Source organism: Staurois parvus, unplaced genomic scaffold, assembly GCF_062004578.1.
Source record: "Staurois parvus isolate SC_StPar_1 unplaced genomic scaffold, SC_StPar_1.0 ptg000155l, whole genome shotgun sequence".
NCBI classification, from domain to species: domain Eukaryota; kingdom Metazoa; phylum Chordata; class Amphibia; order Anura; family Ranidae; genus Staurois; species Staurois parvus.
This window is the reverse complement of record NW_028317951.1, coordinates 24,009,713-24,034,507: the sequence shown is the minus strand read 5'-3', so window position 1 is coordinate 24,034,507 and position 24,795 is coordinate 24,009,713. Positions and strand designations below refer to the sequence as shown.

At 43.5% G+C, this 24,795-nt stretch overlaps 1 protein-coding gene across 3 annotated transcripts in view; it reads left to right on the top strand.

Annotated features, from left to right (window-relative positions):
- The window catches only part of GNB4 (G protein subunit beta 4), a 184,396-nt gene that overhangs the window by 152,110 nt on the left and 7,491 nt on the right, over window positions 1-24,795 (top strand). For all 3 annotated transcript variants that reach the window (XM_089675545.1, XM_089675547.1, XM_089675546.1), the window contains exons 3-9: window positions 3,655-3,693; window positions 3,782-3,888; window positions 9,572-9,635; window positions 10,233-10,395; window positions 16,819-16,885; window positions 18,383-18,584; window positions 23,901-24,117. In XM_089675545.1, coding sequence (XP_089531671.1) covers window positions 3,655-3,693; window positions 3,782-3,888; window positions 9,572-9,635; window positions 10,233-10,395; window positions 16,819-16,885; window positions 18,383-18,584; window positions 23,901-24,117 — 859 coding nt within the window. The remainder of the gene's footprint in view (window positions 1-3,654; window positions 3,694-3,781; window positions 3,889-9,571; window positions 9,636-10,232; window positions 10,396-16,818; window positions 16,886-18,382; window positions 18,585-23,900; window positions 24,118-24,795) is intronic.

Here is a 24,795-nt window from a genome sequence, read left to right as displayed (position 1 = left end):
AAGTCCCGGAGGGCATCTGGGCCATGGCAGCCACGTATGCTGAGCTGACTGGTGCAACCTCGGGACAGATCTGTAGGGCTTTTACCTGGTGCAATTACAGCACCTTCATTGAGCATTACAGATTTGACCTGGTCTTGGTAGAAGAGCAGGCCTTCGGACGCAAGGTTCTACAAGCAGTGGTCCTGCCCTAGTGGTGAGTGCTCGTTTATCCTCTCGAGGTGCTGTCCTGAAAGACTGGGAGGGGAAAAAGCAAAGTTACACTTACGGTAATGCCTTTTCCAGGAGTCTTTCAGGACAGCGCCAGTTACTCACCCTTTGTACCATTTGGGTATATGGTACTTTTTTTTTTTTTTGTGTGTGTCTTGTATTGTGTCTCCCCCAGGTGGCCAGAGGTGCTAAATCAAGAAATGAGGTCTGAGTGGGGAGGCCGTATTTTTATTCTGGGTGGAGGTGTTTCCTCAGGTGGGGAGGAACAGAGGTCTCTCGAGGTGCTGTCCTGAAAGACTCTTGGAAAAAGCGTTACTGTAAGTGTAACTTTGCTTTTTTTCTGGAACGCACTGAAACTGACCACACTGGTGTGAACTATTCCTTTGAAAACCATGTAACCTACTACCAATGCATTTTTTTATGCAGAACAAAAAGGCAGTTTTTTTTTTCTGGCATATTTGTGTTATCTCTTTTACTTGGATGTTATAAGTATATACAGATGGATAAAACAAAAACTGTGTCTGTCTTCATTTCAGGCTGCAAAGCAGCACAGTGTGATTATTTTAAAGGGGGTGATTCTTTTCCCCATTCTTACTCACTGTAATATCCTCTCCTGGAAAACAGAAGATTCATCAAAACCACCCCTCAAAAGTGAAACTAAAATTAGGCAAATATTGAAATATGCACAAGTGTAAAAGGACCTTAATTAAAATTGAAATATCAAACTTCTATAACCACTTGAAGACCAAGCATTTTCTGGTCTTCACCCAAAGAATGAATTGGCAGTCATTTTATTTTTTTTTTTTTATGTCGCATGGTATTTGTGCTGCGGTTTTTCAAATGCAATTTTTTTGGAAAAAATGCACAAATGTAAACAACCCAATGTATACCCCAATTGTTTTTTAAAATATGAAAGAGGATGTTACGGTGAGTAAATGCTAGGTATCCTAACATATCCCGTTTTAAAATAGTGTATGCTCGTGGAATGGCGACAAACTACAATACTTAAAAAAAAAAAAAAAAAAAAAAAATCTTCATAGGCGACACTTAAAAATTTTTACAGGATACCGGTTTAGAGTTACAGAGGGGGTCTAGCACTAGAATTATTGCTTGCTCTAACGTTCGCAGTGATACCTCGTGTGCTGCAAAAACACAGTTTACACATGCATTCACTTCAGTGAACAAGCTCAGAGGGATGTGGGCGCATTAAAATTTTTATTTATTTTTTACACTGTCCCTTTTTTTTTTTATCATCTTTATTCCTATTACAAGCAATGTAAATATTCTCTGTAATAGAAATGAGTATGGCAGGTCCTCTTTAACGAGAGATTTGGGGTCAAAAAGACCCCAGATTTATTTTTTTAAAATCTTGCTTAAAAAAAAATAAATAAATAAATTTACTTCCTGCCCTGACCGGATCTGACATTGCTCCATACCTCCATGATGATAGAGGTGATCAGAGACAATTTAGAGTCTTTCATCTATCTTCCACACTGTCAGATTATTTCTCGGGTTCGCCAGGTTTATTGGTAAGCCTGAGAAACACCAGTGTTCCAGTAGCTACCGTATTTTTCGCTCCATAAGACGCACCTGACCATAAGACGCACCTAGGTTTTAGAGGCGAAAAACAAGAAAAAAAAATATTCTGAACCAATAGACTGCAGACATAGTACAGGGAATGACCAGAGACTGCAGACATAGTACAGGGAATGACCAGAGACTGCAGACATAGTACAGGGAATGATCAGAGACTGCAGACACAGTACAGGAGATGACCAGAGACTGCGGACATACTACAGGAGATGACCAGAGACTGCGGACATAATACAGGAGATGACCAGAGACTGCGGACATAGTACAGGAGATGACCAGAGACTGCGGACACAGTACAGGAGATGACCAGAGACTGCGGACACAGTACAGGAGATGACCAGAGACTGCGGACACAGTACAGGAGATGACCAGAGACTGCGGACATAGTACAGGAGATGACCAGAGACTGCGGACATAGTACAGGAGATGACCAGAGACTGCGGACATAGTACAGGAGATGACCAGAGACTGCGGACATAGTACAGGAAATGGTCAGAGACTGCGGACACAGTACAGGAGATGGTCAGAGACTGCGGACACAGTACAGGAGATGACCAGAGACTGCGGACACAGTACAGGAGATGACCAGAGACTGCGGACACAGTACAGGAGATGACCAGAGACTGCGGACACAGTACAGGAGATGATCAGAGACTGCGGACACAGTACAGATGACCAGAGACTGCGGACACAGTACAGGAGATGACCAGAGACTGCGGACACAGTACAGGAGATGACCAGAGACTGCGGACACAGTACAGGAGATGACCAGAGACTGCGGACACAGTACAGGAGATGGCCAGAGACTGCGGACACAGTACAGAAGATGGCCAGAGACTGCGGACACAGTACAGGAGATGACCAGACACTGCGGACACAGTACAGGGAAAATACCAGGGACACAGTACAGATGACCAGAGACTGCAGACAGTGAAGGGAATAACCAGAGACTGCAGACAGTGCAGGGGATGACCAGAGACTGCTGACCTTTGGGGAGGGAGGGGGAGCGGGTACCTGAATTTGACAGGTACCCGCTCCCACTTCCGCGGCGTTGTCTTTCCCTCTTCTTCCCGCGCCTGCTTCTGTGACAGCCGGGTGCCCACTGCGCATGCGCGAGAAGCGCTGCGCTTTGTGAATGGCCCGGCGCCTTCTGGGACCTGTCGTGTCCCAGAAAACACTGGACCATTCACAAAGTGCAGCGCATGCGCAGTGGGCACCCGGCTGTCACAGAAGCCAGCGCAGGAAGACTGTGCAGCTCTGGAGCGAGGAACAGGTAAGGCCCTGCAGGAGAGAACAGCTGAGCGGCCGGCCCGGTATTCTGACATGGTGGCGGCAGAAATACCGGACCGGACGCTTTATATTCGCTCCATAAGACGCACTGACGTTTTCCCCCCTTTTTTGGGGGGAAAAAAGTGCGTCTTATGGAGCGAAAAATACGGTAATTAGGCGCTCAAACAGCTTTCATCAGCCAGCCATTGGCTGAAAAAAAAAAAAAGATACTAGGTTTATGGCTGATAACTTCAGCCATAGCCACGGTAAACCACTTGAAAACCGCAGCCTTTATATATATATATATATATATATTGCGGTCTTCAAGTGGATAATCTTTTAGTGGTGTTCTCGAAGTGTGTTTCTCCTAAATAATATTGATGCTTTGCTGTGTGCAGTTCAAAGGGTAATTAAAAACCACTGAAAATGTCAGTACTTTGTGCAACATAAATATTTGACTGTTGAGATGTTAGGTGAGTCATCTGTTTGCATGGTTCTTCTGTTAGGCAGCATTATTCCTTTGGATAAGCAAATGATGTCCATTAACAACTCTTAATCATAGATCCTCTTTTTCTTTTCTGTTAGGATGCCAGGAAGGCATGCAGCGACACAACTCTTGTTCAGGTACATAAATGAATAAAACACTGTAATTTGTTTATGTGAGCTCTCTAAACCTTTCCCCTCTAACATTGTACATTACTCTTTACATTAGATCACAACCAGTTTGGACTCCGTAGGTCGGATCCAGATGCGAACTCGACGCACATTGCGAGGTCACTTAGCTAAAATTTATGCCATGCACTGGGGTTCAGACTCAAGGTATGTGTTTATATGAAGCTGCTGTAGTGCTGTTTCCTTGTTTAGAGGCTGCTTGTTTAATGGAAGCTTGTTTAACCTATTGCCAACTGCATAACGCCTATATATGTTGGCAGAAAGAGTGAGCTTTTAACCTCCATTATGGTTCCAGCAGCATGAGGTTGTGTGCTGGAAGACCGTGGGCAGCCATGTTGCTTAGGTGGATAGTTCTCTCTACATGGAGCTCCTGTTAGGCAGCAGCAAGGGACACAGAGCAGGATGTCCTTCTGGGCACACGAGTCCTTGGTGGGTGGGGGGGATGTGGTTACAGGCAGCCAGTGTGTGCTTTGACCTAGCTTAAGTGTTGCAGCATGCTCTCTAGGCTGTGACAGCTGCTGATTGCTGGATTACAACTTGCATAATGCTGAGCTGGCAGAGTAAGTTTTTTTATTTTTTTTTTGGATCACAAGTTGTATTTCAGTGCGATGAAGGTGGACAGGTTGGTGTCCATAACAAGGGACCCGCATGTGAGTGGTGTAGATGCTCTGGTGACTCCTTGTGGGACCATTTCTCCATGATCTATGCCTTCCCTCTGGTTCAGCTTCTACCTAGTGTCTTGCGCAGGATCCAAGAGGAATCAACACCAGTGATATTGGTAGCCCCCACTTGGCCCAGAAGGTCTTGATATGCCAATATAGTAAAAATGGTCTGTGGACACTTCCAGTAAAGCCGGACCTGCTCTCCAAGGGTCCAATATTCCACCCTGCTTTTACGGTCGCTAAATTTGACGGGTTGACTATTGAAGCCCGAGTCTTGAAAGATCGGGGGGGGGGGTTATTTCTACTCTGCTGTTTCTAGAAAAATCTATTAAAGGGTCTGAAAGGCTTACATTTCTGGTGTGAGGCCAGGAAATGGTGTCCTCGGAAATATGTCATTGAGAGAATTCCTCCCTTTTGCATTCTGGTGTGGAGATGAAATTGGCCTTGGGCACTATTAAGGGTCGGTTTTCAGCTTTGTCTGTATTTTAGGTCCTTGGGACCTAAATTTAGTGTTGGATGTCTTTGAAGAAGCAGCCTTTTGAACCTTTTTGAGATATTCCACTGGTTATTTTTACCCAGAAAGTGTTTTTTTTTCTTTATCACAGTCACTTCAGTAAGAAGGGTGTTGGAGTTGACAGCACTTTCTTGCACGGAGACATTTTTAATTGTACACCATGATAAGATGGTGTTGCGTCCTAATCCATCTTTTTTGCCTAAAGTGGTTTCTAGCTTTCACTTCAATCAGGACATTGTCCTACCCTCCTTTTTTTTCCCTGAATCCTTGATCTGCAGCAGTGAGATTGCTGCATTCTCTGAATGTTGTACGAGCTGTCAGGTTCTATCTGACAATGTCTGCACAGATCAGAAGATCCAATTCTTTATCTGTGCTGTCGGAAGGGCTGAGGAGAGGGCAAGCGGCGCCTATAGCAACTATTTCTCATTGGATCTGTCAGTTAATCATTCAAGCCTACAGCTCCCCCCATTCGGGTTAGGGGACACTCTGCTAGAGGTGTTGGAGCCTCTTGGGTGTTTTGTCATGAGGCGTAGGTGGCTCAGGTTTGCAAGGCCGCTGCTTGGTCTTCGGTACATACATTCACAAGGTTCTACAAGGTGGATGTTAGGGATGCATAGGATACGGCCTTGTCTGATGGTGGTTTTTGTGATTGTGCCTCCCTCCCCTTAAGTATATTGCTTTGGGACATCCCAGATAGTACTGATTATAGCCTGCTCTGTGTCCCATGATGTACAATAAAGAAAATTGGATTTTTTTCTACATACTTGCCTGTAAAATCAATTTCTTGGAGTACATCACCGGACAGAGAGGTCCCTTCACTCTTTCTGGGATTACATTGCTTGCTACAAAACTGAGCTACTTTCTGTGTGGGAGGGGTTATATTGAGGGGGATTTCCTGTTCTGGTCTGCCAGTGTCCATTCACCTATAGGTGGTGCAAAATCAAATAGTAATGATTAAAGCCTGCTCTGTGTCCTGTGATCTACGCCAGGAAATAGATTTTACAGGTAAGTGTTCAGAAAAAAAACTTCAGTTTTCTGAGAAAACCGGACGTGATGTAAGGTCATCGCTTCCGGGTTACTACGCTGCTCAAAAAAATTAAAGGAACACTTTTTTTAATCAGAGTTTAGTATCAAGTCAATTAAACTCCTGGGATATTAATCTGGTCAGTTAAGTAGCAGAGGGGATTGTTAATCCGTTTCAGCTGCTTTGGTGTTAATGAAATTAACAGGTGCACTAGATGTGCAACAATGACATAGACCCCAAAACAGGAATGGTTGTACAGGTGGAAGCCACTGACATTTTTTTCCCTACTCTTCTTTTCTGACTGTTTTTCACTAGTTTTGCATTTGGCTAGGGTCAGTGTCACTACTGGTAGCATGAGACCAGAAGGTTTGCTGTGTCTCCCAGCACAGTCTCAAGAGCTGGACAGGGCTGTAGAAGGTCCTTAACCCATCAGTAGGACCATTATCTGCTCCTTTATGCAAAGAGGAACAGGAGGAGCACTGCCAGAGCCCTACAAAATGACCCCCAGCAGGCCACTGGAAACAGACTTCATGAGGGTGGCCTGAGGGCCCAAAGTCCTCCTAGTGGGATCTGTGCTGTCTGCCCAGCACCATAGAGCTCAATTGGCATTTGACATTGAACTTCAGAATTGGCAGGTCCGCCACTGGTGCCCTTTTCTTTTTCACAGATGAGAGCAGGTTCACCCTGAGCACATGTGACAGACGTGAAAGGGTCTGGAGAAGCTGTGGAGAATGTTATACTGCTTGTAACATCGTTCAGCATGACCGTTTTGGTGGTGGGCCAGTGATGGTCTGGGGAGGCATATCCATGGAGGGATGCACAGACTTGTACAGACTAGACAATGGCACCCTGACTACCATTAGGTATCGGGATGAAATCCTTGGACCCATTGTCAGACCCTACGCTGGTGCAATGGGTCCTGGGTTCCTCCTGGTGCACGACCATGCCCGGCCTCATGTGGCGAGCATATGCAGGCAGTTCCTGGAGGATGAAGGAATTGATACCACTGAATGGCCCCCACGCTTGCCTGACCTAAATCCAGTAGAACACCTCTGGGATATCATGTTTCGGTCCATCCGGCGCAGCCACGTTGCACCTCAGACTGTCCAGGAGCTCAGTGATGCCCTGGTCCAGGTCTGGGAGGAAATACCCCAGGACACCATCCGTCGTCTCATTAGGAGCATGTCCCAACATTGTCAGGCATGCATACAAGCATGTGGAGGCCATACAAACTGAGTACCATTTTGAGTTGCTGCAATGAAATTTCAGCAAAATGGACTAGCCTGCTACATCATTTTTCCACTTACTTTCAGGCTGTCTTTGAATTCAGTCCTCTGTAGGTTGATCATTTTATTTCCATCAAACGATGGGGCATCCTTACATTCCTAACACATTACCCAGTCCATATCAGGATAGATATCCAGCATGAGATTTTTCCGCATTGGGATCTAATGTGTTTTCAAAGTGTTCCTTTAATTTTTTTGAGCAGTGTATATAACGGAGCCAAACAAAGACGAGCTGGTGGTAGCATCAGCTGGTCAATAGGGAGTCCTGGTAGGACGGGAGATCCTGTCAAAGTGGCGAGAGAGGGGGGCGTCCCCTCCCTCTGTTTGTAATAGCAATCAAGTTAGCCACTCAGATTGCTATTACAAGAAAGCCAACGGTTGGCTGCTACTGGTATAAGGGCTCAAACTCCAGCAACGTATGGGTACCTTGGTGGAGCTGAATTTAATATTCCTGCCTCAGTTTATCATTCCATTTTGTGTAATACCTTCATTTCTCTTGCATTGTCTGTAAAACTTTAAAAAAAGAACAAACAAAAAAAACCCACATTTTTGTGAAGCAAAGCCAGCACTGCAGCGTACACAGAGAAGGTGTGGCTATAGCTATAAAAAAAAATAATCAGCCTGACAGTGTTTGTAAGTAACACTTGCTCAGGTAGGATACACTGTAACTTGTTGATACTTTTGTATCATTTAACCTCTGATCAAAGGGAAAAACTCTGCTCATGATAAAGCAACCTGACAAGTAAAAAGTTTTTTTTTTTTTTTTTTAATAAAATGTTTTTCTGTTTAACCCCTTATTAATCCTTAGTTCACGTTAATCACTCCTTCTCATCCATTCAATTATTTTTTTGCTAATGTTTTTTTTTTTTTCGTTTCTATTTTATTAAACATTTATATTTATCTTATGTTTATTTTGTTCTTTATTATTTTTAAACATTATATTTACACATTTCACATTTTAAAAGCACGCAAAATTTAAAAAAGTTTTTCATTTGTAAACATCTTTGCAATGCTTTGTACCAGAATCATAATTTTAGTGTCATTTTAAAAAGGACAAATTACAGAATAAAATGTACACTTTTTATATGCAAAAATACTATTCATTTTTAAACTAACACTAGTTAAAAAAGTGAGTTTTGTTCCTTTTTATATTGTCTTAGGATTGTGAAAAAAAAAATTGTTGCAAGACCAACCTTGCTTAGTTGCAGTGCAGCTCAGTTTATTCTGGCACAGATCATGTGATCATGACTGAGCTCCTGTGCATGTACTGGAGTAACGTCATCCCACACTGGCCAATGAAGACGGCGAGGGACGTTGAACCGTTGAAGGAAAGTTTACATTTTGGGGACTTGATTTCAGCTTTAAAGGGGTTTAAAATGCTAGTTTAAAGATGTTTATAGCCTTGTGCAAGCACAAACGTTTGGAAGGGGTCATTGGTGGACTCCAGAAGCTAATAGAGGAGGAAGACAGACACTATAGAAGTACTTTTTTTTTTAAAGGTTAACATTAAATCAAAGAGATGGTTGTGCAATAGTTGGATTTAATGAATGGGCATATTGATTGAGCTTTGAGGATGACAAAATTACAGTTTGATTTTCTTATCGAACTGTCTCGCAGGAAACTTGTTGATTTTACCCTTGGATATATTTCCACAGGCAGTTAGAAGATTTGTATCTAATTTTCAGATTTTATCATCTTGAAATAAATGTATATATATATTTTTTTGCCATCCAAGTATAAGCCTGCTATCAGGCTATGCTTTCATATTCCTGCTGTTAGAATAGCATTGCTGCTGAGCACAATTTTTTTTTTTTTTTTATTATTATGTAGCATCAAATCCTATCTTGTCTCATGCTACAGTATCTTATAAACTTTTGCTCTGCCTGGTAATTCAGTGTTTCTAGACACACTTACAGCATGCATATCCTTATATCTGAGGTAACTATGAAGGGGCAGATGCCTAGCATTTTCTTACGATGACACTGTAGACCATCCTTTTTTTTTTTTTCTTCTTCTTCTTCTTCTTCTTAATAGACTGATGACGTTTTCCCAAAATTGGTCATACAGGAAGTTTACCGGGTAGCATTTGACTGTTCCGTAGTTTTCTATCTGAAAGTAGAACTACAGATACCATGACCCTTCAGTGCCTGTTGCAGGATGTATGATAATGCTTCTCAGTACTGATCTCAGTTGAGTCAGTGATTTTGTTTTGAAAAACAGAGATTTCCCATATAGCTCATTTTTACTTTTATACTTATTTAAGTTCTACTTATTAAACTCCCCTGTATCCCCTTTTTAGTTTTAATTGTGTATATTCTTGAAACGTGTTTCCTTTTGTCTTTAGGCTATTAGTCAGTGCATCCCAAGATGGAAAATTAATTATCTGGGACAGCTATACAACAAATAAGGTAAAGTACTTGCCAGATTTCAGACTGATTTTTTTTCTTTTTAATGGTTGCTTTATAAATCTTTAGATGATTGAGTACTATGATTTGTGTGTAGCGAACAGTGATGCAGTTTTTACTCACCTGTACATAGCTGTGGCAGCTAATTTTGTAAATGAGAATACATACAATTGGTCATCATCACCACCAATTAATTTTCAGCCTTTTTTTAGAACTGTCTAGCATGTGAAGCAGCTTCTTCTACTGGGAAGGTGTCTGGTGCAGCTGGCTCTTCTGTCTTGCCATTTAAAAAATGATGATCGTAGTAGTTCATGCAGAATTTACACAGTACTGTTAGGAGTGTGCTTCTCTGACTATTTAGTCAGAGGTCACCTAATTTCTGACAGTTGCTGTCCTGTCAGCTGCCTAGCTCTGCAAACTTTGAATATTGTGGTCAAACAGAGCCCTGTAGTCAAAAGTTCTGTGCACATCTAGAGGGCTCTGATATGCACTTATAGAAGGTATTAAGCATTGCCCCTGCAGGATCAGGCAATGTAATGTCCTTTCTGGAGGGTACAATGTAAAGATGTTAATGCTGTTGTCTACTTTTTGTACCGGTAGATGCATGCTATTCCTCTACGGTCCTCCTGGGTAATGACTTGTGCTTATGCTCCATCTGGAAATTACGTAGCTTGTGGAGGTCTAGACAACATCTGTTCCATTTACAATTTGAAGACGAGAGAAGGCAACGTACGAGTGAGCAGAGAGCTGCCAGGACACACCGGTAAGATATATCAAGCTAGGTAACAACTACGTTTAAACAGGTAATCTGATACTAAAGTAAATTACCTGGGTCTTCCACATGGGCATCACGGATTTGACTTTTATAAAAATATAGACGTTCTCTAGTATACCTGAATTCAAGTTGGTCTGCCATCAGTTGGCTAAATATACAATGGAAATGTGTTTGTGGTACTCTTTTTGCCCCAGCAAACTTAAGCCACAAACAAGCAAAACTGCATCTGAAGCCAAGAAGTTTGTTTTTTCTCAGGCCTTCAAGTCCAGGACTCATGGCAATCTCAGATCCTGGATTTCCTAACCTACAGACAAATCCTTTTTGCAATGAAGGGACACCCCCACTTTCCAAAATGGGGGAGACTCTTTTGGATTTAACCACTTGCCAACTGCTCTATAGCAGACTGATGGCTACACCGCGGTTGTCCAGTTCTGGGAGGGCGTCATGTCGTCTTCCCAAAACACGCCCTCCCGCGTGCCCCCAGGGCACGCACCCAGCGACCTCCGTGATCGCTGTGTCCTACGAACACAGCTGATCATGTGATATCGTAAAAGGCTAATCACAGCGACCTTTTACCACGTGATCAGCTTTGTCCAATGACACAGCAGATAACCAGGTAAATACAGTTGCCGGTTATCAGCTGCACTTTCCTTTCGCTGTCACAGCATGAGGAAAGTACTTCCGAGAACCAGCAATTGTCAGCGAACAGATCGGGACTGATTATCAGTGACCTGATGAGCAGTGCCGCCCACCTGTGCCCAGCGGTGCCCCTCATCAGTGCCACCCATCAGCGCTGCCCAGTAGTGCCGTCAGTCAGTGCTGCCTATCCGTGGCCATCAGTGCTGCCTCATTAATGCACATTAGTGAAGGAAAAAAATTACCTCTTTGCAAAATTTTATAATAGAAACAAAAAAAAACTTTTTTTTGCTCTTTTTTTGTTTATAGCACAAAAAATAAAACATCCAGTGGTGATTAAATACCACCAAAAGAGCTTTATTTGTGTGAAAAAAATTTAAAAATTCATACGGGTACAGTGTTCCATGACCGCGCAATTGTCATTCAAAATGCGACAACGCTGAAAGCTGAAAATTGGCCTGGGCAGGAAGGGAATATAAGTGCCCAGTAGGCAAGTTATTAATGAACACCTGGACTTGAATGCATCTCATATGGATGGGTAAAAGACATGCGGTCTAGAAGCTAAATGCTTGAGTCTCGCTCTCTGCCTCCATCCTGTTTCACGTCCTCCAACCTGCCTGTGTCTTCACAAAGACTAACCTCTACTGTTCCAGAAGCAAAAAAGTTTAATGGTTTCAACTCCAACCTCTTCACCGTTCTCCGTCAGATGGGCTTTTGACCACTCTTGGATCTGAAGTCACTCAACATTTTAATTAAATCTGCATCAGTCTGATGCTGTATCTGTACCCCGCTGGCTCGAAGGGTGAGAACTCAGCGATCACATGACTGCTGAGTTCACAGTCGCTGTGAGCAGAGAGCTGTGACTGTCAGTCACTGAACTGCACTCCTGTGATCCATAGGAGAAGTACTTGCGTGGCATCCACTAGGACTGTGATTGTCTCCCTTCATCAAAGAGACTTTCTAGCCTCTTTGGATATCAAGGATGCTTGCTAGCATGTCCCTGTCTTATCAGTGCTACCTGCTTTTTGCTGTGGCCACACAAAGCTACCATTTTTTGAAGCCTTTCCATTTGGTGTGTCTTCCAAGTCCCGAATATTGACCAAGGTGTTAGCCCTTCTGCGCTCCCAGGCATTTTCATAGTAACATACCGAGACAACCTTCTGTTTGAAGAACAGTTGGTACAGCTGCTTTAACAGACACATGGCTTGGAGTTATTTGGGTTTCTTTCTTGATACTGCTTAGTCTGGAATTTTTACTTCCCAGACAGACTTCAGATTCTGACTCTACAGTCCAAGAATCGCCCCGATTTCTTCACTTCTTCATGAGAGTTCTCAACCTTCTGGTGGTCTCATTCAAGATGGTTGCATTTGCCTAATTTTGCTCCATGTTGCAATTTTTAAATTCTGGCTGCTTGGGACAAGAACGCGCAATCTCGGAGTCAATGTGTCTGAAACCCAAGGTCAAACATTCTTCCTTCTGTTCTGGAAGATTCACACGATGGATGACACAATGTGGAGGAGTCTGTCTTCCATCCTGACAGTGAAAGGGACTTGATCGTTGGTGGAAGCTCATCTTCTTTTCAACTTCCTGGAGCTCTGAACAGTTTCTGGCTGTCCTTTTTAACACTGCGCCTCTCTCCTGCAGGGCCATCTGATCAGGGTTCAGTTGGACAATGCCACATAAGTGGCATACAGTGAGGAACAGAAGTATTTGAACACCCTGCGATTTTGCAAGTTCTCCCACTTAGAAATCATGGAAGGGTCTGAAATTCGCATTGTAGGTGCATTCCCACTCTGAGAGACAGAATTTAAAAAAAAAATCAGGAAATCCCATTGTATGGTTTTTAAAGAATTTATTTGGCTTGCACTGCTGAACATAAGTATTTGAACACCTAAGAAACAGCAAGGATTCTGGCTCTCAAAGACCTGTTATTGTGCCTTTTAAAAAGTCCACCTCTACTCCACTCCTTAATCTAACTTAATAGCTGTCTGAGCTCTTTAAAGACACCTGTCCACCCCACAGTCATTCAGACGCCAACTACTACCATGGGCAAGACTAAAGAGCTGTCAAAAGACACCATAGACGAAATTGTGGACCTTCACAAGGCTGGAAAGGGCTACGGGGCAATTGCCAAGCAGCTTGGTGAAAATAGATCAACTGTTGAAGCAATTGTTAGAAAATGGACTGGGGCTCCATGCAAGATCTCACCTCGTGGGGTATCACTGATGATAAAAAAAAAAATGTGAGGAATCAGCCCAGAACTAAAAGGGAGGAGCTGGTCAATGACATGAAGAGAGCTGGGACCACAGTTTCAAAGGTCACTGTCGGTAGAACACTACGCCGTCATGGTTTCAAATCATGCATTGCACGGAAGGTTCCCCTGCTCAAGTCATCACATGTCCAGGCCCGTCTGAAGTTTGCCGATGATCCAGAGGAGGCATGGGAGAAAGTCATGTGGTCATATGAGACCAAAGTAGAACTTTTTGGTCTAAACTTCACTCTTCGTGTTTGGAGGAAAAAGGATGAGTTGCATTCCAAGAACACCATCCCTACTGTGAAGCATGGGGGTGGTAACATCATGCTTTGTGGGTGCTTTTCTGCGAAGGGGACAGGACGACTGCACTGTATTAATGAGAGGATGAATGGGGCCATTTATTGTGAGATTTTGAGCAACAACCTCCTTCCCTCAGTCAGAGCATTGAAGATGGGTCGTGGCTGGTTCTTCCAACATGGCAACGACCCAAAGCACACAGCCAGGATAACCAAGGAGTGGCTCCGTAAGAAGCATATCAACGTTCTGGAGTGGCCTAGCCAGTCTCCAGACCTAAATCCAATAGAACATCTTTGGAGGGAGCTGAAACTCCGTGTTGCTCAGTGACAGCCCTGAAACCTGACAGATCTAGAGGAGATCTATGTGGAGGAGTGGGCCAAAATCCCTGTTGAAGTGTGTGCAAACCTGGTCAAGAACTACAGGAAACGTTTGACCTCTGTAATTGCAAACAAAGGCTTCTGTACCAAATATTAACACTGATTTTCTCAGGTGTTCAAATACTTATGTTCAGCAGTGCAAGACAAATAAATTCTTTAAAAGTCATACAATGTGATTTCCTGAATTTTTTTTTTAAATTCTGTCTCTGAGTGGGAATGCACCTACAATGTGAATTTCAGACCCCTCCATGATTTCTAAGTGGGAGAACTTGCAAAATCGCAGGGTGTTCAAATACTTCTGTTCCTCACTGTATATCATTCATAAGGAAGGAACCAGGGGTCCTGCTGCAGAAGGCGTAGCAGAAAGAATTCTGTGGTAAGAAAAACTTCATGATCCAGCCTTCTCCACTGTTCATGGTCCAGGTGTGGACAATTGGCAAGCTGACTTTCGGAGCCAACAGCATTTGGATTCAGACGTTTCTTCTGCTAAAGGTGGGGAGACAGCAAATGTGGGCCTCCTGGCCTCCAGATTCAGTAACAAACTGAGCAAGTTTGTATCCAGAAGCAGAGATTCTTTAGCATGGATGCTCTGGTGGATCCTTGGAATACGTACAGACTGATCTATGCTGTTGTTCCTCTGATGCTCGTTTCCTCTCTTCCGCAGGATGGGGACTGAGGACATTTAAGTAAGAAAGAAAAATATAGATAGATTATTTTTGTTTGTTTTTTATTACACCAAACTGGCCCAGGTGGATGTTGTGCTCTGACCTTCTACTAAACACCCTGCTGTAAAATCCACTTTTGCATGATAGATAAGGAACATGGTTACAAAACCCTATGCTCTTAGAAAACTGAAACAAAAAAAAAAAACGCACCTCCTCTTGCACTGTTGCGTACCCACTCCACAAGATCAGTTTGAGTGTCTTGGACCTTTAGGTACCAAGCCTCTGTTGCTCTACTGTGCAAGTCCATCACCTTGTCTTCTGTCCAGACTTTCTCAAATATTCTGCAGATGCATCTTTTGGCTGTAAGGTTCTTGGAGCGGCAAAGTGAACTTTGGTCTTTTACCTCCTCTTGTTTTTTGTTGGCACAGTTATGTTTGCCTAGTTGTTGCTCACACTTTGTATTCATTACTTGGGGAGGTGCCATGGTGTATGAAAAAGTTGGTTGTGTCTTGTACTGTATGATTAAAGTGGTTATAAATTCTATGCATGAAAAAACCGGTGTGCGGCAGCCCCCCCAATACTTACCTGAGCCCCTTCGTGATCCAGTAATGTGCACGAGAGCCTCAGCTCTGACCCATGGCTCCTGCTGCTGTAAATCATCATCCAGTGAGGAAAGGGAGAGGGGGTGGGGCTGAGCCACGACTCTGTGTGTGAATGGACATGCAGAGCAGCAGCTTGGGAGAGAGCATGCTTAGGTGCCCCCATAGCAAGCTGCTTGCTCTAGGAGCACTCGGCAGGTGGGAAGGGCCAGGAGCGCTGGCAGGGGATCTGAGAAGACGAGGCTCGGGGCTGCTCTGTGCTTAACCACTGCACAGAGCAGGTAAGTATGACATTATGTTTTTTTTTTTTTTTGGGCTTTTTTTTTTCTTTTAATATTTTAAAACCGGAAGAATTTTGACTTTTGACCTGTAAATGCCATATCTTGAAGTACACTACAGGACACAAGCCAACCTCCCTAAACATTCCTTGTTACTCTGCATTACTTCCTACAAAACTGAGGACTCACTGAATGGAATACGGTTATAGGGGAAGGCGACTCGTGACATGTCTTCCAGAGCTTGCCAGTGTTCAGTCACATGGAGGTACAAGCTTTTAACCCATTGTGTTTGAATAAGTTGCCCGTGTCCTGTATGATTTAAAATATGGAATTTACATCTAAGTCAGAATTCTTTTTTTGTTGTAAAATCTGTTTCTTTAAGTTTATTAAAATGGGCACAGGTACCATTCCTCTGTGTTTGATATACTGCTAATGCTGCTTTTCTACAAAACTGAAGCATCCTGGGAGTGTGTGTGGGCGGGGGTGTAATACCTGACTAGCTTGTGGCGTCTCTTGTTTGCTAGTGTCTACAGTACTTCCTCCTGAAGGCGGCAGTATAACCCAATTACAGCTGGTACTTAAATCTGTGGGGTTTTTTTGTTTTTTTTTCCCTTACATGTCTGCTTGGAATTATTATGCTGTAACCTTGACCCCATCAACTATGTCCACCCTCCCTTTCCCTACTGTTGCTATAAATTCCAGTTTGTTTGTTTTTTTAAATTGTGCTTGAGAGAGACTTCACTGGGACCCCGTTCATCTCAAATAGGCCTTGTTTGCTATTCATTAGGATGTCAGTCCAAGGCAGAGCAGTATAATTCTGATACTTTGTACTTGCTGAGCTTCATTTACATCTTCAGGTTCTGTTGTGCTATGCTTGGGCAATACACTATCATTTAGATTCATGTCACATAGCTCTCCTGTCACAGTGTACAGAACCCTTCCACTTAATGCAACATGTTTGCTGCTCTGTCACTAAACCCATTTTATTACCTTGGACACAACACTTCTGCAAGAAGTAGTAATTAAAGAGAAAAGCCCCAGTCTGAAATAGGAAGCACCCGGGAAAATACCTTCTGTGAATACAGTGTTTGTAACAAAGCGTGATAGGCCAAGTATGTGTGTTGGTTTATGCGTTTTTTTTAACTATGGATCAGTTCAAACTGTAGACTACGTGGCTGTGTAGACACAAAATGTGGTGTGTGTAATATTTTTTTTTTTTTATTATTAGTAGTGCTTGTCATTGTTTTGTAACATCTGCTTCTCTGGGTCCTTTATTTTTACACTTTTTTTCTTTTTTGTTCTCAGGCTACCTTTCATGCTGCCGTTTTCTAGATGACAACCAAATTGTTACAAGCTCTGGAGACACGACTTGGTAAGTGAACCTGTTTACTTTTTAATAAACATTAAAATCTAATTGCATTGCATTATTTTTGTTTGTATAATAGAATAGTTACCAGTGTTTCAGCATTGCAGATCATGTAACTACTTGCTTGCTCATGTAAACCAGTACAAACCATTTACTACTCATTAAAGCACAATTCTTAAAACCCCAATCATAGTACTGTACATAGGGAGCAAGGTATGCTTCTGGGTGTTTTCTTGATCAGAGGTGGGGGGGGGCTGGATTCTTGCAGTACCCAAGGGTAAAAACGCTTTTACTCTCCACTTGGTGGGTGTCAACCCTGACCGTTTATGTATTCACTTGTCTGTTCTGTTGAGATCTTCACTATGTGGCTTGCTTAGTGCTGTACAGCCACTTCCTCCACTCCATGGTGCTTACAACAGAGGGTTTTAAAGAAGAGATTGTCCAGTGCTGGAAGAAGCCTCGTGTTCCTAAAATCTTGTAACTTTTTTAATATTTTTGGCTGCCTACTAACTGATTTAATTTTGGACAATACTTGGTTTTCTGTGTTTGAAGATGAAATAGTTACATTTTCCTAATTGGAAAGTACAGGACACAAGCTCCTTTTTAATTCTTGACTATGGTTATATGCTGCCACATTCAGATGAAAGCACTGGCATATAAAGTTGTTGGGATAGCTCCTAGACCCTATCTTACCCAGCAATGCACTTTCTCAGTACCCAGAGCTTGCTGCAGGGAAGACACTGGGCCAACCTGTAAAGTTGCCTTTTGTACTGTACACTGTTTTGGCATTCACCCTCAGTACATTGCTACAGCATGGTGTAGCTAGCTGCAAAGCAGAAGATCCACAGGTCCAGAGCAATGCTCATCCAAATTTGGTAGTTCAAGTCCCAGAAGACCCTCTCCGTGGCTGAATGGATATTTCCTTCTAGTGTGGGCAAAGTGGAGAATTTCTATCTTTAGTGGTCTTTCCCCTGTGAAGCTGCCTATATTCTAGTGTGGGGAGTCTGGAGCTTTACCCCTTCCCCTGTGGGGTCTCCCCCAACCCTCTCACACCCAGTATCCTTCTTTCCCCAACAGCAGCAAAAATCTCTTGTGCATAACTTTGTAAGTACCCCACATGGGATTTTCGGCACCCTCATGAAAGATGGCAGACAGAAGGGAAATGAGACGAGGAGAGAGGACCAGCACACACCATGCACAGGACCAAAATTAGTTTATTCATGTGAGGTCCAGAGACCCAGATGTAGAGTCCCCTCATATCTCTTTGGGAGGTTCCCATTCCTAATTTTAACTAAAGAGGAATTTTCAGTCTGTATGTCATAGGATACATTAGAGTAGAAAAAAAAAACACCTGCCTTTAGAACCACTTTTAAATGCTATAGTAATCATTATTTTGCATAGGCTTGGTCATGATTGGTATTTTTTTTAATAGACAAACGAAATTGAAATGTAAAGATTGTAGTTTTACAATGTGATGAATGTTGACTTTTTTTTTTTTTTCAGTGCGCTGTGGGATATAGAAACAGGGCAGCAGACCACAACCTTCACAGGACACACTGGAGATGTGATGAGCTTGTCTCTCAGCCCCGACATGAGGACTTTTGTCTCTGGCGCTTGTGATGCTTCTTCTAAGCTGTGGGACATCCGTGATGGAATGTGCAGGCAGTCATTTACTGGACATGTGTCTGATATTAATGCAGTCTGTGTAAGTTGAACATAACTGTAAGAACACAGATGAATATTAAATCGGTATCAAAAACAAAAAGGGGGGAAAAAATGCAAGCCTGAAAATAGAAAACAAATGCTGCCATCACATTTAAAAGGGTTAGTTCACCTTTAAAAAAGCCAAAAACTTTATTTTCCTGTAAAGGGGGATCCATAATACAACTAATTGATACAGTATTTGTTCAGGTCAGGTTTACATCAGGTTCAGGTTAGGATTTTATCTTGTTCACAACTGATGACGTGTGGTTTAGAAATGGTTCCCATAGAAGTCAATAGACTGTAATCTGCACCTGAACTGGACCATACTGCTCAGAAATTGTACAGGACTCTTTCAATCCACACTGAATCTGCACAGCCAGTGCACTGGACATATGTGAACAGGCACCATAGGAAACAATGTTTTTTTTCACGTCATTGAAACCACATTCAATCCGGATATGTGTAAACCGGCACTAAAGGACTTGTCAAAAATGTGTGTGTTTATGTACTTTTGAATTTTCTTAATGAATGGGTAAGGGATACACAATACTCCTAATAATTCTCAAAGGGAGGAGGGGGTGGTATTGCATCAACATGGTGACAAGATTCTTTCCAGAGATCAGGAGGGTCCTCCCTGACAAGGTAACCCTCCTAATGTTGAAAGCATTTGGCCTGGTATGGTTCCAGGGGGGGAAAGGGCCTGCCAGTCAGTTGCTCCAGGTAGTCCCTGGTTCTGCAGGACCTTTGGAATAAGAGTGCAGGGCTGAGGTGCGCTGACCATTATTTGCACTAATCATACAGCCCTCCTGTTTGCAGCTACAAGTGGCCTGTTTACCAGCCCTGCAGCTACCATTTTAATTGTGGGCATCTGCCTTTTGTAACTTACTGCCGAGAGTGGCATCCCCTGCAGTATGGGAGGGCAGTCTTTCCCCTTCACCCAGTGGGAGTAGCAAGCTGCTGGAACATGTGACTGGGGCTTTCGTCTGAGGGGAGTTGTTCCTGGTCTTTTTGATGAGGTGCTGAGTTTTGAGTGTTGAGCCTGCCTCTGAGAGGGTGGTCTTGCTGGTCGGTCACTGCCTGAGAGTGATTGTCATGGGCTCCAGACAGTACGCAGTACTGCTCCTGCTTTAATTTTCACTGTCCTCCCCTGCACCGGCAGGTATACAGCTTCCCCCCCCCCCTTCTCCCCTTCCCTTTTCTGTTCCTCGTGCACAGATATGCATTCTATACCTACTATACTGCACTCATGGGGTTGACAAACAGTCCATTTGCCATCTTTTGGGGGTTAAAGGGGCCACCATCCCCAAGGCTAGCTTTTCAAGGATGCGTTAATCAATTTGTGATCTACCTCTCCAATAGTGGGTGTCTGTCTTCTTTCTGGACCCATCAGTCAGACAGATGGAGAGAATCGTAATTATATGGACGTGGTTTGTGAGCCTTTACTCACCCGTTTCATCCACCTTGGCTGCTGACCTACTGGAGCTGATCTGTGGATCTGATTTCCAAAGATACTTAATGATGTGCCCTTGCAGGTTGTCGTTCCCCCTCCCATTTAGCGTGACTCTGGATGAGATAACAAAGAGCATTAAGATGGAAACTGCGCATTTTCCACCTCATGCTCTGAAAAGTAAGGAGACTTGTCGTAAACTGGCCTCTTCTCCATTTTCAAGACCATGTGAGGCGTGAGTTTCACACATAGATGGTGCACTTCGTGATCGTTCCCTACGTTTAGAGGACTATCTTCTAGCCTCATTCACCATCAAGGACTCTTATCTCCAAGTTCCCATTTGCTGCATCCACCTGCGGTTTGCTGTAGGAGAACTTCAGTCCCAGTTCGTAGCCCCACCTTTGGCCAGCCATAATTGACACAAGTCTCACCAAGTCTAACTGTGGTCTTGGCTCTTCTACTCCTATGCTGGTTTTCAATTGTTGGTTACCTAGACTACATGCTCCTGTGAGCATGGTCTTCATCGGCCTTGGAACACAATCTACCCGTCATCGTTAAGATCCTGGGAGATCTTGGATGAACTCTGGATCTACGCAAGTCAGTCTTAGTTTCCTTCTTCTTATTTGGGGCACCTGGCTCTCATTCTCGTTCCCGTAGGAAAAATTTTGAAAGTTGCATCTTCATGTGCTTCACCAACCTTCAATGTAGACCACATCCATCTATTTTTGCATGAGATTTCTGGACCATATGACAGTTTCCTTCAACGCGGTCATATATGCACAACCTGTCCATTATAAAAACTTTGGAGGACCTAGACTGGTTCCTCCATCTGCTCAAGTTGGTCTTGGCTCCTTCTCCCAATCTGAAGTACTTGACTCCTTCTGGACACGTCGTCTCCTCCCCTCTCTATGGACAGCGTTCATTCACTTTTACAAGAAGATTGGCAGGGAGGTGGCATCCTTCAATGCGGTCCCATATGCACACCATCACACCAGACCTCTTTAGCAGGAGATCCTGGCCAAGTGGAACAGAGTTCCAGGGTCACTGGATCTTCATTTGCCTGTCTGTCCTGACCAAGGCGTCGCTAACTTGGTGGTTTTAGTTGCAGATCCATTCAGGATCACTGGTCCTTGGAGTCCAGCTTCCTCGTCGATTGCCTTGGTCTCCAAGTGGTCCATTTCTTTCTCGTTCATTGGACTACTCATCTTGAGGGTTGCCCCAAGAGGGTGCAGTTTGATACTGCCACAGCATGTGGCTTACGTCAATTGTTTGGTTGATAGTCCTGGGGGGGTGTCTTGAATTCTCGATTGGGCTTTGTGTCCTGGTCCTTTTCAGTAATTCACACTCTGGGAGCGGACTTCTGGCAGGCAGACTCTTAGTCGCCAAAGTCTGGACCAAGAGAATGGTCTTTGCACCCTGCAGTAATTTTCAGAGTTGCTGGTGTTGGGATTCCTCAGACGTTGACCTCTCGTGGAAGTACATTTGGAAGTTCCTCAGGTTCATGGCAGAGTCCAAGGATCTGGATTTGTTCCTTGGCACAAATACTCCATAATTTTGTCTTCCCTCCCCTGAAATTTCCTTCCTTGGTTATGCAGTGCTTGGTTTGCGGATCTTGTTTGGCTGTTTGCACCTTGGCTGCTTCTGCTTCTCCTGGACATTCTTTTAAGATCTGATATTTCTCCCTACTTAGTCACTGGCTTAATTGGCATGGCTGTTGAGAGCCAGTTGTTGGACAAGGGCATACCCTCAGCTGTTGCTTGGGCTCCAAAGTTTACTTCTCGACTTGTCTATTATCGCACCTGGTAGGTCTACTTTGGGTACCATCCCTGCAAGTTTTTGGTTGCCCACATTCTGGTTTTCCTTCAGTGGGATGTGGATTGTTGCCTTGCACTCAGTACAGTTAATGGCCAGGTTCCTGCTTGGCCATTTTTTATTTTTTATTTTTTTTTTTGCAGGGTCCTTTTGGCCTCCTTTTTCCCTGGTTTGCTCCTTTTATCCAGGGGGTCACTTGGTGGTTCCTTTCTCTGTAACTCTATCACCTCGGGACCTGAATCTAGTTATGTTGGCCTTGCAATGTTTTCTTTTAGGAATATACAGGATATCGCTCTTATCAACTCTGTGGCTCCTTGGAGGCCATTTCTTCTACTCGTGTGCCCATGGTCAAAGCTCTCTTCTGTAAGCATCCCCTTTTTATGCTGCATGTGGCAATTTTTAATTTTTTTTTTGGCCACAGGTGGTGTCAGCCTTTCATCCTGAATACCATTTTGCCTTCCTTTGCTCATCATTCCAGAGGGTTCTGAACAAGGTCAAGCTGCCTCGTCTTCCACTCTTTCCAGCTGGATTCATATTACGGTGAACCAAGCCTATTCTCCTTTGGGCTGCAAGGCTCTATTCCCAATTACGGAATATTTTACGGTGCTCAGAACATGCTGGACTTTTTGTCTGTCTTTCTACTTCTGTTCAAGTTTGCAAGGTGGCTACTCGGTCGTCTGTTAACTTTTACCTAGTTTTTCAAGGTTGACGTAGCTGCCTCAGCAGGTACCAGCTTGGCCGGAATGTTTTGCAGGTGGCAGTCTGAGTTCTGCTCGGGTCCCTGTTCTGTTTTGGGTCCACCCCTTTTTCTCTGCCTTTCTGCCACTGCTTTGAGACATCCAATCCAGGAAAAAGTAAACTGTGCCCTTCAATGAACTGTAGAGAAAATGAGATTTTTTTGTACTTACAGTAAACTCCTTTTCTGTGAGATTGATGGACACAGCATCCTGCTCCTGAAGGTGGGGACATCAAATCCATCTATGTAGAAGTAAGCTGTGTCCTTCAATGATCAATGTGGGTCAGATAGTTAAGGCTATCTGTATCGGCCCAGTCTGATTTTAACAGGTGAGGATTTGGGCATTATTAATAATTCGGTAAAGATGTCACATTGGTAGAGGTAATAACATACACAACTGTACCAAGCAGTCACCCGGGTGTAATGCTTCCTGTGCTAGAACAAAAAATGCAGTAGTTTGGCACTTTGAGCGATAATGGTGTGATCTTTCTTAGTATAATGCTAAAAAGCAGTAGTTTGGTATTGGCTACCTACCGATCTTTCAAAACACGGGATCATACACTAACACTTAAGGGTGCAAAATCTGGTGCAGCTGTGCATGGTACCCAATTAGCTTCTAACTTCGGCTTGTTCAATTAAATGATCAGTTCACCTTTTGTAACAAGTTACACCCATATTCAGGGTGTAATCTGTTACTATAACACTGGTCCCCACACACAGAACCCCCCAAAACGGCCCCTCAACCCCCCATTGTGACAGCGAGCGGGGGATCTTCTCCCCCACCCACTCTAGCTGTCACAATTTTTTAAAAAAGCAGGTGGGCGGGGCTCCGGATGCCTGACCGCGTCATTCATTCACAATGTTCTATGAATGCATGAACTACAAGTCCCTTGTAGTTCTCAATGAACTACCAGAACGCTGTTGAGCACTCTGGTTTGGTTGCTTATTGATTCTTCTGGTCAGTGTGAAACTGCCTGCCCCAAATTGACATCTGTGCTGGTGCGTGCCCCTGAACTCGCACACTGCGTCCGAGGACACACACCCAAGAGAAGGTCAAACTGGGAGCAGCGGCTTTGTTTGTGCAGCCACTATGTTCCAGTTGACATGAATAGGACTGCCTCCAGGTGGATATGCAGAACACCTCTACATTCAATGCAGGCAAACAGTCCTCGCACAGCTGTAATGCTTGCATACACCCGTGTGAACCAGGCCATAAGTTGTGTTGCGGATCTAGATGGTTAAGGAGCTCTGTCAGTAATAAGGGGAAGGAAAGCATGTATTAGCTCTGTTATTATGATGATGTCCATTTCATTTTGTTTCAGTTTTTCCCCAATGGGCATGCCTTTGCTACCGGCTCTGATGATGCAACATGTAGGCTGTTTGACCTGCGTGCAGACCAGGAGTTGATGATGTATTCGCATGACAACATAATTTGCGGTATCACATCGGTAGCGTTCTCTAAAAGTGGTCGTTTGTTACTAGCGGGATATGATGACTTCAACTGCAACGTATGGGACACTTTGAAAGGTGAAAGAGCAGGTGAGTGTTCAGTTTACGGATACCGTGGGATTGATATACTAAAGGAATAGAGCATGTTCACTTTGGAACGGCTAATCATGGAAATTTTAAAAAAAACTTTTTTTTCTCCAGCTAGGAATTTTGTAGGTCTTAAAGTACAATATATGTAGAGCCAAAACTTGTTTTTATTTTTCTAAGGAAAATTACTCTATAACGTGATTAGGTTTTTTTTTTTTTTTTCTTTTTGCTGCCTGTGTCTTGTGGGGTATATTTTACTCCCTTCAGAACATGACAGAAAATCCCAAAGTGAGTTGAATTCCGATGATATTTGTCTCAGGAATGGGTGCCCCATAGGAGGGTTTTCCTTCACCTCTTGCTCTGTTAACAACTCTGAATTTTACCTCGGTTTCTATATCTGTGACAGTGGTTTTCCTGACAGAGACACAGGGAAATCAATTTGAGAATGGGTCTAAACCTTCCTTACTTTCTCCAAACAAAGAAAAGGCTTTCTATACACCACTCAATAAACAGGCATGTTTTGCTTGCTGTCCTATAGTGTAGTATTTCTCACAAAAAACTTTGAGTTGGCTTTTACGATTATCGAGTTGGATAGTGGTGGACGCTTTTGCTCAATTCTATCCACATGTATATAGCTGAATTCTATTTCAATGGAATTATACCTTTTCTTTTTTGTTTCTT